Raw genomic sequence first — 13,140 nt, 5'->3', positions numbered from 1 at the left:
TATATAAAGTTTAATTTTTTTGTTCCAAATACTTCTCTCTTCCTCACCCTTCCTGGAGTTGTAAGTCACTAATGAAGGAGAGAATAATTGCATTATTTCAGAACAAATATTGGATGTGATGGTCATGGGTGGGAGAGTCCATGGGCAGAAACTTGCTCATTCACAGATGAACAGACACTATTCAACAGGCACATGAGTCCTGTCCTATTGAGGAGCCACCAAGAATCATTTTAAGTACAAACATGTATGCCACGCTGCTTTGTAAAAGTCTTTTAACCAAGTCAAATACAAGTTGACCCCTCGGTAACTTTAAAATATTGAGGAAGTTACCTTAACTATTCATTCTGGGCCCCTATTTCCTCCTCTGTAGGAAGCGAGTCATGAGGGAGAACTGCATGAGGCATTTTATGTAAAAGGGTCCAGCACTTTTATGAGGTGCTCAAAAATTCTTATTTACTTCCCAGTATATTCATCTAAGTAGAATAAAGATGAACCTCCCTCCCTAAAAAAAAAAAAAAAAAAAAAAAAAAAAAAACAACTCTTCAAAGCTACAATCAATCTGCCTTTAGGCAGAAAAGTCAGAGAACATGTTCTGTTCCAAAAGACAGAGACACTGTTGAGAGTGAAAAGAAACACCATGATAATCATGCTGGGCTCAAACAGCAAATGGTTGAGCAAAAGAGGACTCGTGGTCACCCTGTCTACCGTGCAACTGGTTCCAATATTTCAGTATTATAAACACTTTTGATATAAAACTTACATTGCTTTCCAGAAAGCTTGTGCCAATTTTCAGTCCTATCAGTCCTTTTGAGAGGGTTTGCTTCAGGCAGCATATCCAACATGGGATATAAAGAAGAAAAATTTTGTCAATCTGATAAGACTTTTTAAACATGATCTCTCATTTGGTTTTAATTTGCAAATTTTTGATTCTCAATGAGGATTAAATACATTTTCATATTACTAGCCATCTTTACTAGCCGTCTTCTGTGAAATGTCTATGTACATTTTTTAAACCTACTTTTCTATTGGATTACTGTTACTTTCCTTGTTACTTGTGGAAGCTATTTATTCCTTTGTGGGTTTTTTCCCCATTGCCTTTATACACAGAAAGTTTTTCTAATTGTAAAATGGGATAGAAAATCAAATATTAGTTCAAAATATTTCTTTTGATGCTTTTTAAAAAAAAATCTAATATAATTTTGGTACGTTTTTATGTAGGGATCAAATTAGTTTATCCAAATAGTCAATCAGTTTCCCCAGAAGACTTTTTTGACTACTGAGTATTTAATATCCTTTCATTCTTTTGTTCCCCAACTAAACACAATACCAACTTCATCATACCTGCATTTTTAATTTTCTTATAATTCATATTAGATAAATTTATATGTTACACTTATATAAGTTTTATATATATATATATATATATAAACTGTCTTTTTTGTTCCATTGATATGCCAGCCAGTCTATTTTTGATCTATCACTGCACTTTAAAAATTAAAATTTTATAGGATTAATTTAATAAGTAGAAAGATTAGTGTAGCCTCATTTCTCCTCATTTTCCAGAATTTCTTACTTTTCTTTCCTGTGTTTTTTCTTCCAAATAATCTGTAGAATAAATTGTCAGGTTTTTAAATGTCCCCTTTGAGAACAATTTATAAGTTTATGCAACTTAGCCTTTCCTTTAGGAGCATGTTATGTCTCCTACTCATTCATGCTTTCTTTTATGTCTCCTAGTAAATATTTGCAGTTTTCTCTATTATAGATTTTTCATTTTTAACAAACTAACTTAAGTGTTTTATATTTTTGTTTATTTTGTGAATGACTTTTTCCCATATATTGTTCTAACTGGTTATTGCTATTCATGAAAAGGGTATTAGGTGTCATTTACATTTGTTGTCTATCCGGGACCTTTTCTCTACTTTACTAAAAACCCCTCAGTCCTGAGTGTTCTAGAAAGACAGGTACTAATAATTACCAGCCATAATGTTCCTTCTTCATTTCCTAAAGCCAGAATGCATGTCTCTATTTTCTATCTTAGTATATAGTCCAGAACTTCTAGGACAATCTTAAATAATAGCAGGATAGCAGAGAGCTCCACCCCTTGATAGAAATAGTTCTAATAGTTTTCATTCATAAATATGACTGAATACTGGTACAAGGAAGCCTACCTCATGTAAAGAAAATGCCCTTCTTTTACAGTTAATCAATAGTATTTTTAAATCAAAAACAGGAGATATCTTTCATAGATGACTTTCCATGATCTACTGAGATTATTATTCTTTTCTTTTTACTTATTGCTATTATGTGTTATATTAATAAGCTGATTATTGAATTGTCTTCTTGAGCAAATCCTCCTCATTTGTGGTAGATTATACATTTATTCAGTTGAATTTTACAGTTTTTTTTTTTTTAAATCTACGTTTCATGTGGAATTCTTAAGTTTTTTATGTAGGGTTTTGTTAGGTTGAGGTAATAGATTTGGAACTTCTTTAACTTTTACTTTCCTCTATAAAATTTTTTTGTGGGTAGGAATGATTCTTTCCTTGCCAATTTGCAAGAAATCACTGGAAAAATAATCTGACTCTAATTTCTTGCTTTGAAATAATTTTTAAGGGTTCATTTAGATTATCTTCTTTTTAATTTTTTTTTTAAATAACATTTTTCCCACATATTGCAATTTTCTTTCTATTACTAAATCTTGGCATAGAATAGTGAGTGGTATTTTCTTAGTCTTCAATGCCTTCTGCAACTCTTAATAGTTCCTCGTATTAACTTCATTCCAATGTGCTATTTTCCATTTCCACCTGAAATATATTTTTTGCTGGTTCTTTTTAAAGGCCCAACTCTCAGATTTAATATAGCATGCTTTATGTTTTCTAAATTATGAAGGTTTGCTTTTCCCTCTTTTACTTATTTTGATGTGTGTGTGTGTGTGTGTGTGTTTGAGACGATTTCATAATTTATGTTATTTCTTTCACTCTTTTAAAGTTAGAAAGGTATTCAGGACTAATAATCACAGTTTGGATTACTTTCTTTGTGTCTCTTGTTAGGTCCTACTTTCGCCTCTGGCCCAGTGGTTTTCAGAATAGTGACTTTTTTTTTTTTTTTTTTTTTTTTTTTTCAGAATAGTGACTTTTAGTTGTTAAGAGGGAAAGGATCTTGTTTTCTTTCTCCTGCTACTGCTTCTCTCAATACATGTTGATTTTCTTTTTGACCCAACAGATTTTTAGAAGTTTCTTTATTTACACACTGGGAGGGATTTTTCATTTAAATTTGGTCAATAATATCTAAATTATTGTCATTACTGGCAATCTATGGCAGTTTCATACATTGCATGGCCTAAGCACTACACTTTAATTTTCTAAGCAAGTCACAGTGTAAGAGTAGGCTTCTATTTCTGAGTTAAAAATGTACAGTGATTATATTAAACAAGTTTCAGCCATTATATTATTTGAATTCTCTGTGTTCTTACCTTTTTTTAATCTTTAGTATAGCTGTATTGTTAAAGGATTTGAAGAAATGCTAAGATCTTCCTCTAATTTTACATTTTCTATAAATTTACTCCTGAATTTCTCATAATGTTTGAAAGGACCCTTGATTTTTGTCACAACAAATTAAGATTCTTCTTTATATTTTAAAGTTAATTTCTTAAAGTCCTCATTTTGAATTGGAAATGTATTTTACAAGGAGAATATATTCACTAGCTAGTACTTTAACAGTAGCTACAATGTACTTTCATACAAATTGAGTAAATTAGAGTCAGATTAGTTATACTTAAGTTTAAGTTCCCTTTAAGCTTAAAGGGAAACTGAACCCCCTATGACACACATCATAATTCTAAATGAAAAAAAGTTTTATAAATAAATGTTCTAACAAACATAATCTTTCAAATCATAATCTGAAGGTTATAGATCGGAACTCCTTGAAATTAGTAAGACACAGCATACAAGCAATTTTATTTTGAAATAACAGAAAAATCTTTGCCCTTGTAAACCTTTAACAGAAGCTCAACTTTCTAATGACAAGATATAGAAAAAGCACAGATTTAATATTTTATGGAAACATATGGATTTCCACTAGCCCTTTCCTTGTTTGAAAAGAAAGTCTAATGGCTTGTTCAGGACTTATCTTCCCAGACTACCTGCATCCACAGAGCTCTTTTCAGGCTTCCTTATCAACAGCAACTAACCAGAGGGCAAAAATTCACTTCAATTCTTTAGTGGGTTTGCAACCAAAGCTGAAGTAAAGAAGAGGTTCTTCTTTGCAGGTCACTAGTCTGAGGACAGAGTTATGCCCATAGCACTCGGCTGAGTTGCTAGTGAGGAAAAGGCCTTTTTGAGGCATTCTTCTCTTCCCAGATTCTGAGTTCCTGACCCTCCAAAACAATGAAGTATATGTAAAAGCCATATAGCCATATCCTGGGATCTTCTTATCACCATGAACATGGTCAGATTGTTTTCTCTGGGGAGATGCAATTCCCATATTTCTCCTCCCTGCCTCACACTCTTCTGGAACAACCCTGGACATTTTTTTGAGAAGTCCGGCACCAAGTCATACGCAAGAAGTAAGGCATGGATGAGCCCTGGGGCAGGTGTAGTTGCGTGAGGGTGAAGGCAGAATTCTGGTGGCTTCAAAAGTAGGGTCTCCTGTAGAGGAGCACTCACCTCAGATTTTCAGTTGGTATACTACAGAGTTTGCAGTAAGCCGCCATCAGCACTGGAATAAATGGCATTGGGAGAATTCAAGGGAAACCCTGGTGGTTGGTGGTTATTTTTTAACTTGTGAGGATTATAAGAATCATTTATATCATGACTACACCAATTAAGTTCTAGTGTTTTGGCCTATAGATGATATTCCTATCAAAGACATTTCTAGGGCACTATTAATGAAGTACTGTACTAACAGCTCTGACCGACAGGAGATGGTGGGCTTGAGCAGATAAGAACAATGACTTGGAGACGGTTCATCTGGGGAAGTCTATCTCCCCAAAGTCAAGCAGTTTGGGCAGGTTGGAAAGAAGGAATTCAGCAGATGTATGTGCTCATGTTTCACTTATTTTTCCAAGTCCAAAACTGCATCCACATCCAAAATTGCTTTCAAGTGATCACAGCCTAATAGATTAGATAAATTAAGATTAGTCAGAGTGTGATATGTACCACATGAAATAAACTTCATAAAGGAGGATTAGGGAACCTTTGAAAGGAAAATGCCAGTTAAACTGGGCTCATTAGGTGGGAAAAAATGGAATATGCCAAGACAGGAAGAATTTTGCCTGCACAGGGCATTTTATGAGCAAAGGCACAGAAGTTGGAGAATTGGGACACTGCAGGGAATTGTGGTTTAACTTTCCTCTTGCACCTAAAAAGAGCAGTCAAAGTCAGTTTAGAGAGACTGGGGGACCAAACCGGGGAAGGTCTTGCATACTGATCACAGATTCTTGGACTTTATTCTCCTGGCAACGAAGAAGGAGATGCTGCCAGGAGGCCTGACGGTTTATTCCATATGTGCAGGACTCACTAGAAAGGTGCACCAGGGCCTCTCTGGTGACCATTCAGATGGTCATAGCAGGATGTCCCAGTCTCCAGGAATCCACAGTTGAGGCAACTCCCTTACAGAGGTTCCTATAATACATTTAATGAACATCCTTCTACTCAGCCTCATAAGGAAAGATTTTAAGATACCACCTTTATCATATAAGCATTGAACATATTTTAAAACATATGAGCATATATCAAAGCATCTGAAGATGTATCCAGTGTTTGCCCAACAGAGATAATTGATTCTGCAATGTGTGCCAAATTATATGAAACATTCTTTTAGCATCTAAAAGTAATGTTTGGTGTTTCTTCAGATATATTTTCATTTTTGCTGATATCTGCCTTGGGCCTCACGATTTTCATTCTGTTTTCTGATTTTCAAGACATATATCATGGAATGGAGGTAAGTGTCATTTATTTGCATATCTGACATTATTCATGTGTGCCATGGAACATATTTACATTGTAATCTGCAGCTAAGTTATTCCCATATTCTCTCTGACCACTAAATGTTGTGACACTATTTATATTTAGACAAATGACATTTCTGTATCTGACATATGTTTTCATATTATTTGGGCACATTTATTCTTTTCATTCCTAAAATATTGTGTTTGAATATTTTATTCTGTATGTTATACCTATACAACAAAATTAATGCATTGATTCAATAATGCTCCAACTTTAATGTTTTTAAACACATAAAAGAAATCTTTTATAATGTAATTGTGAGGATAAAGAAAAAGTAGATATGTTTGTTCTGTCAGACACGGACTATATGGAGTTTTATATCAGTGAACATCATTTGATCCAGGATATACTGGGTTAAAATTAAACTCATGTTATTGAACCCATTCTTGGACCCATTATAGTGAGAGATATTAAAGAAAAAGGATTGACTCCTGACTTTCAGGCTGTAGTTTGGTTGTGAAGATGAACCACACATAAGTGAGATGATGACAGGGCCATCTGGTGCCATCCAAGCTTGAAGAGAGTCTAAAGGTAGAACTGGGAAGAACACAGGAAGGAGCGCCCACTTTGGGTTGTGGCTGTTAAGGAAGGTTTCATGGACGGAATGCAGCTTGGTGGGATCCAAAATTGGCTGCATTTTGCTAGGTTGGAGACAGGGCTGTTTCCAACCAGAACAATCTAGGCACAAGCAGAGGGAGCTGAAAATGCTTCTTCTGTCTTGGGAATGCAAAGAATGTAGGGTGGCAAGGATAAACATTAAAAGCAAGGTTTGCTTTACAATGGAGCTAGAAGGTTTGCCAAAAGGGAGGCAGTGTGCTGTGGACTATGAGGGAAATGAATGAAGACTAAAGGAAGGCTTGGATGGACAAGATAGTGAGTGAAGTTTGAGTCTTATGCCAAGACCAGCATGGAGTCATTGAAGGTTTTTTGGAGGGCATTTAAGACAGACCAATTAGATAGTTAGATTATGGCAGGAAGGCTCTATGTGAGAGCAGAGAAGCCATGGAGGAAGCTAGGAAATGAAAGCTCTGACCATTCATTAATTTACCAAACATCATGGAGCTACAGACTATGCCTGGTGCAAAGATAAGTAAGATGTGTTCACAGCCCTCACATAGTTTAGAAGCTAGGAGGGAAGACCATGGTGTAAGTAATTCCAAATTGAGTGCCTCCTGGGTTAAGGGTTGGAGAAGAGCCCTTATGGATCAGGGTGATGGCAACACTGAGATCCTGATGGGCTAGATTCTCTACTAGGATCTGATCTATCTTGGCCAAACAACCCTTCCACCCAGTATGTAGTATTTCACAAGCTTATAAAGGCTGTCTCCACTTGGGGGAAAAAGTGACCAAATAGTACCCTGAAATAACCCATATCAGGATAGGGATGAGAATTTAAGGTGAGCATTTAGACACTAGGGGAGGCTGTAGTTATGGACATCAAGGTCAATCCCACACACAATATCCATCCAAATCCTACTCTGTAGGGTCAGAAATGGGGCCACCTAACTACTCTTTCACTATGGATACAACCATGGGAAATTGTGGCTCGCCATTAAATTTGGGGCCAGGAACATTTGTTCAAAACACTAAACTATTTTACTTTGTCAAAATAAACCTATATCTCTTCCTCCCACCCCCTTAGATTTGATCCATGTGTCAATTTTACTGAAAAAATGAATTCCAAGTGAATTTTGCTTTGAACTAGAAGAAAGTTAGAAAGCAATTAGTAGATGAAGGAGTCAATCTTACACCCTCTTCCCTATTTTTCAGAAGATAAAAATGGAGACACATAGGCTCCAAAGTGTTTGTTCTCTTTCTCCCATCTGTCACCCAGGGCACACTTACTCGATAGACACTGTCATCCATGGAGGGAGCGGAGGTCAAAAGGAGTCCATCCATTCTCATTTGGACTCTGCCTCTGCTTTTTACTTATTGACTTTCAGTCAGTGCTTGGTTAAGATACTCTCTCCAGTTTTCTCATATGTAAAATGGAGAAGGAAATGTGCACCTCCTCAAGCTCAGAGAACTATGACAAACACATAAACTAAATAAGATAATTGATATGTGTATTTTTAAAGTGTAACATAAGCAATGTATTGCATAATGGTGGTATTTCTTTTGCAACAGTTCATCCCAACCGTAACATCATGGAGAGTTTCAATTTTGGTAGCAGCTCTTACCCAGTTCTGTGTTGCCTTCTTTGTAGAGGTAATTTCTGTATGGCTCTTATTATTTTTCTGGACAGATAAACAAATAAAGGGTCTTATTCTCAACAGATGCTCATGTTTTACCAACTACTTTGGTCTCCCCAAACAGTAGTTATTAATGTTTTGTTTTGTTTTTTAACTACATGTTCTCTGTGGGAAAAATTCCCTAGAGAGTGATTTAAAATTCTTTGAAGCCTGCTAGTATTTTCTGCATAGAAAGGAAAACATCAAATTAACCCTAATTTTGTCTCACATGAAAGCAAGGTATTGTACTTTTTTAGTATCAATAATCTAGGAGAGCTGAGGTGACCTTGCATTACTAAAATTCAGTAGGACCTTTTAGAGGGAACAGCTGTCTTTAGGAGGCCTTCCCTGATGAAGAGAGATGGGAAGCCACCCTTATTTTTGTCAATTCCTACCCTTGAAGGTCTTTCCCTCTCACACTGGTCTTCTATGGGTGTTGCTACATGAATTTACCTACATAGTATGAAGCTCAGGTGCTGCTTTTCAAAGGGAGGGTTAGAAAAATAAACAAACAAATAAATAACAGAGTCATGTAATGTAAGTAAGACCCTTGGGAAAAGGGATCAACAAAACTTTAAAATATATATCTATATACCTATAACATATAGATATTATATTATTTATATTTTATATTATTTATATATTATATGTGCTATATACATATAAATATATAATATCTTGTGCAAAATAATAATTTTTCATATTCTTTAATTCCAAAGTTCCATTTTTAATATTATATTTTACCCACAAGAATGGGGTCCTAATTAGAATAAGATATATCCTCTGCTGCTATAATTTTAGCAAATGGATTCTGCTGTCATGTATAACTAAGAACCAATAAAATAATTTTAAAAAATCCTAAGCCAAAAAAGCAGACAAAAAACCCCTACATGCATAAAGATATTCATCACAGTGTATCTACAGTGGCAAAATATAGGATTCAAGCATTGTGAAGCATTTAAATAGTTGTACAGCAGTTTAAAGAAATGTTATACAGTCACTAAAGATGATTATTAAAACTGTAGCTGAGTTCTTACTGCAATTAAATAAAAACTTTTAAAAGACTATTGCTACACAAAAATTTCATGACATTAAGTCTAGTGTAAACAGTGGAATGCAAAATTGGATGAATTTTATTATTATAAGTGTGTAAAAATTGCATAAACCTGAGAACAAAGAGAAATGAAATTTCTTCTTAATGAAATTTCATTTCATTAAGAAATGAAAAACAAAAAACAGTTGATTGGTAGAGCTCATCCATTCCTTCAACATGCATTTATTTGGCACCTTGTATGTGGCTGGTAGTAAGTAGCAAGATTAATCGTTTTTTTTTTTTTTTTCCCCTTTTCTTTATATTGTTATCATTTCAGTCTGGCAGTAAAAGAATTCTAAGTGAGTCACTAGCCAGGATTTAACCAGGAAATCTGGAGAGGTGAAAGGCCGTAAGCTTTGGGCAGGTATCTGTGAACAGAAGTAACCCCTTACTTCTTAAAGAAAGACTGAGGGAACCTCAGGGAGGAAAAGCAGCAGCTGCTGCCAGGAGCACAACCCAGGGGAAGCCTGGGGACCAGCGGTAGTGAGCTGCCTGGCTGCAGGGAGACTGCACAATGATGTGACTGTTTTTCCCACCTGATTTTCCAGGATGCCATCCTTCAAAATCGAGAGTTCTGGCTGTTGATCAAGAATGAATTTGGATTCAACTCTAAGAGTCAATATCGGATCTGGCAAAAAAAGCTGGCAGAAGACTCTACCTGGCCCCCCATAAACAGGACAGATTATGCAGGTGATGGTAAAAATGGATTCTACATCAACAAAGGCTATGAAAACCATGAACTGGTCTCAAAAGAAAAACTCAAATCAGGGGACCAAATCAAGGAACAGCATTTTTGGACCAGACTGTAATTGGAATTGTTGTACATGTTGAGCAGCATCACCCTCCTCCAAACACATTGTGGAAGGTGAAAAGAGGGTCCCCTTATCTTTTTTCTCTCCATCCGAGCATTCAAAGCACTTTCCTTAATGCATTTAGCCTTGCAACAAAGACCTTGAACTTATCTATTTTTATTATATCCTTTCCAATTGGGAGAAAAAATGCATTTCTTGGATTATCATTTTAATATGCTTTATTCATATTATATTGTTTAAATGCACAACTCTTAGGATAATGAAATTAGAAGTATGAATGACAACAGAAGAAAGAAAAACTGAGGAAATATTTGGTCTTTGAAAGTTTTACCAATAAGTTAATTGTCATAAGTTTCTTTAAATCTTACATTTGTAAAGAACATATATGTACATATCTTTTTACAAGGTAACTAAATTCTTTCTTTTTGCTTCATTGTATGGTTTTAATAGAAATAAATATTAACATTTACTTCAGAAAATTCATCCCTAACTATATAGTAAGCCAAAGTCAGGTGGAAGTGGAGAATGGCAGAGATTTGTGTTAATTGCATATAATCTTAGCACAGGCATAGCTAATACCTAAGCAAACTCCACCAAAGTTTGGCAATTCCCAAAGTAGTGAGCTAGGAGGTCCCTGGTAAATCTCAAAGGTAATGGAATGAATGTTTAAAATGTGCTTTTCACCTCAAAAAGTCTGGTGCCTTGATTTATTCTGTACACTGACACACCCAAACTTCAAGTTCTAAGTCAAAAAAACAGGTCAAAAAAAAAATACACACACACACACACACACACACACACACACACTTCAGAGGAGGAAATTTATTTTGGGTGAATGTTTGAAATTACCTAGTAGGTTTTCCTTAGAATTTAAAGCTAACTGCTGGTTAACTAAAACCAGTCCATCCCATAATTGTCAGATGTGTGCCTAATATCATGATATATGGACTCAATGTGAGAAAGCCTTAAGTTTACAATCTGTAATATTTAGGACTGACAAATTTTTTCAACATTTTAGCAATATACTCCTGTAAATAGCATTATAAACTATGTTACTCAAACCAGTAGCACAAATAAACCCTCTTACTTAAAAATAAACTCTTAATATTTTGGGTTTTTTTTTTTTCTTTTCTCTCATTCATGGATCTCTGGAGAGAGATCATTTTCAAAATGTGTCTAAGTTAGTGCCTAACAACAACATACAAAGATTTTTTGAAAGGAGATTTTAGCTTATGATTAGGAAATGTAACATTAACCTAAATATATGGTAGCTTGGGTTCCTTGAGTTAACATCTGTATTCAGTAATTTGACTTTTAGAAAGAAAATATTTCATTGATATGGTATGACATTTAGATAGCATAAACATTTTTTTAAAAATCCTGATTCAATACAAGTGCAGCCTGGATTATTTTTTTTTTTTTTCCGTTTTACTAAAAATCTAGGTATCTGGCGGGTGATGATCCTTATTTCACATTTCTTTTATGGAACAGGTGAAGTTGAACTCCATGACTGACTGTCAAAAATATGTTCACAGGAAGGTTTAATCATTTTGGGGGAAAAAAGTTTGATCAAAACACAATGAGCACAATGACCCAGCCAATGATGGCCTTGATAACCTGCAGGAAAATAAGCTAGGTAGCCTCAGGCAGCCTGTCCCCAAGAAGGGTCATTTTTATGGGGAACCCATGATTAACTCTTGAGCTTACTTCTAAGGGGAAAGAACACTGACACCTCCAATGTTACCAGTGTGAAAATGAATCAATGAATTCAAAGGTGCATTTGTGGTTTTATCCTGCACAGCTAGCACTGTCTTCTGGAGCAGAGACCTCAGGGTGCTCCGGAAAGATTTGACTCTGGCCCTCAGGAGGTTAACTCCATTCCCCTCACCTGCCAAAGCTGTAATTCTGCCAAAGCCAGGTCCCCTCCCTTGGATTAAGATTGGCCCTCTGTGGACTGCCTTAAATGGAAAGGAACCACACCTGGGGAAAGGTAACAAGCTGCTGCCAGTCTCACCTTAATTCAACAACTCTAGAAAGCTGCTCATTCATTGACTATTTCTTGGGAGCAGGACATAATGGAACAAGAACCTGAATTTAGACTAAGAAGTTAAAGGACTTGGCATGGTGGTACATGCCTATAATCCCAGCTACTGGGGAAGTTGAGGCAGGAGGATCACAAGTTCAAGGTCAGCCTGAGTAACTTAGTGAGATGCTGTCAAAATAAAATAAGGGCTGTGGGTGTAGATCAATGGTAAAGTGCTTGCCTAGCATAAATGAGGCCCTGGTTCAATCCCCAACACCACACACACATACAAAAGTAATTTTGGATTTTGGATCTTGGTACCTGGTGGAAGACACACATACCTCTTCAGATGACCGGTGGAGGGACAGAGTTTGGGGGTTGTCTGGAGACAGAGTCAGTGCCATGACAAAGAAAGGGTTAGTTGACGAAAAAGGAGGGAAAAGGGAGAAGATCTCTGCTGGCCAGAACTGCAGTGCACCAACCCTGCTATTGTACAGCCTGTGAGTAGCTTGTACAGTACTTCTGGAAATGAGGTAACATCTAGATCAGTGTAATAGGTTCAAGACTTTCACTGTCTTCTGTCTAGTTACTTTATCTACCATATTCTAGTTCATCATATTCTGTCACCATATTCACTGTTTCCTTTGTTTAATGCCGTGCTTTTCAGGATGGCGCGAGGAGGATGCCATTGACTGGTAATGTGGTTTATGGGGTAAGTAATAGTGTCCTTTATCATCATAGACAGACCTGTGCCCCACCTTTCCTCACCTGGGGTTATGAAGAAGTCTACTGAAATGGTATTAAAAAGCAGATTTTAAATTCAACATCTAACCAATAAAATGTAAGAATAAAATCATGACACTCCTTGGCTTATAGTTAAAACCTTAAAAAGTGGTATGGGATATTGTTTTCTAAATATGGCACTTTAAACCAACGTTTAATGATTTCTTGCCAAGGTTAAAATGTCAAACCC

General features: G+C 35.9%; 1 protein-coding gene across 1 annotated transcript in view; it reads left to right on the top strand.

The window, feature by feature from the left end:
* Positions 1–11,186, top strand: part of Atp13a5 (ATPase 13A5) — a 108,247-nt gene extending 97,061 nt beyond the window's left edge. The window contains exons 28-30 of the mRNA XM_047564223.1: positions 5,852–5,940; positions 8,136–8,216; positions 9,881–11,186. Coding sequence (XP_047420179.1) covers positions 5,852–5,940; positions 8,136–8,216; positions 9,881–10,141 — 431 coding nt within the window. The 3' untranslated portion in view covers positions 10,142–11,186. The remainder of the gene's footprint in view (positions 1–5,851; positions 5,941–8,135; positions 8,217–9,880) is intronic.
* The last annotated feature ends 1,954 nt before the right edge of the window (positions 11,187–13,140 follow it).

Source organism: Sciurus carolinensis, chromosome 9 (assembly GCF_902686445.1).
Source record: "Sciurus carolinensis chromosome 9, mSciCar1.2, whole genome shotgun sequence".
NCBI lineage: Eukaryota > Metazoa > Chordata > Mammalia > Rodentia > Sciuridae > Sciurus > Sciurus carolinensis.
This window is presented reverse-complemented; position numbering and strand designations above follow the sequence as displayed.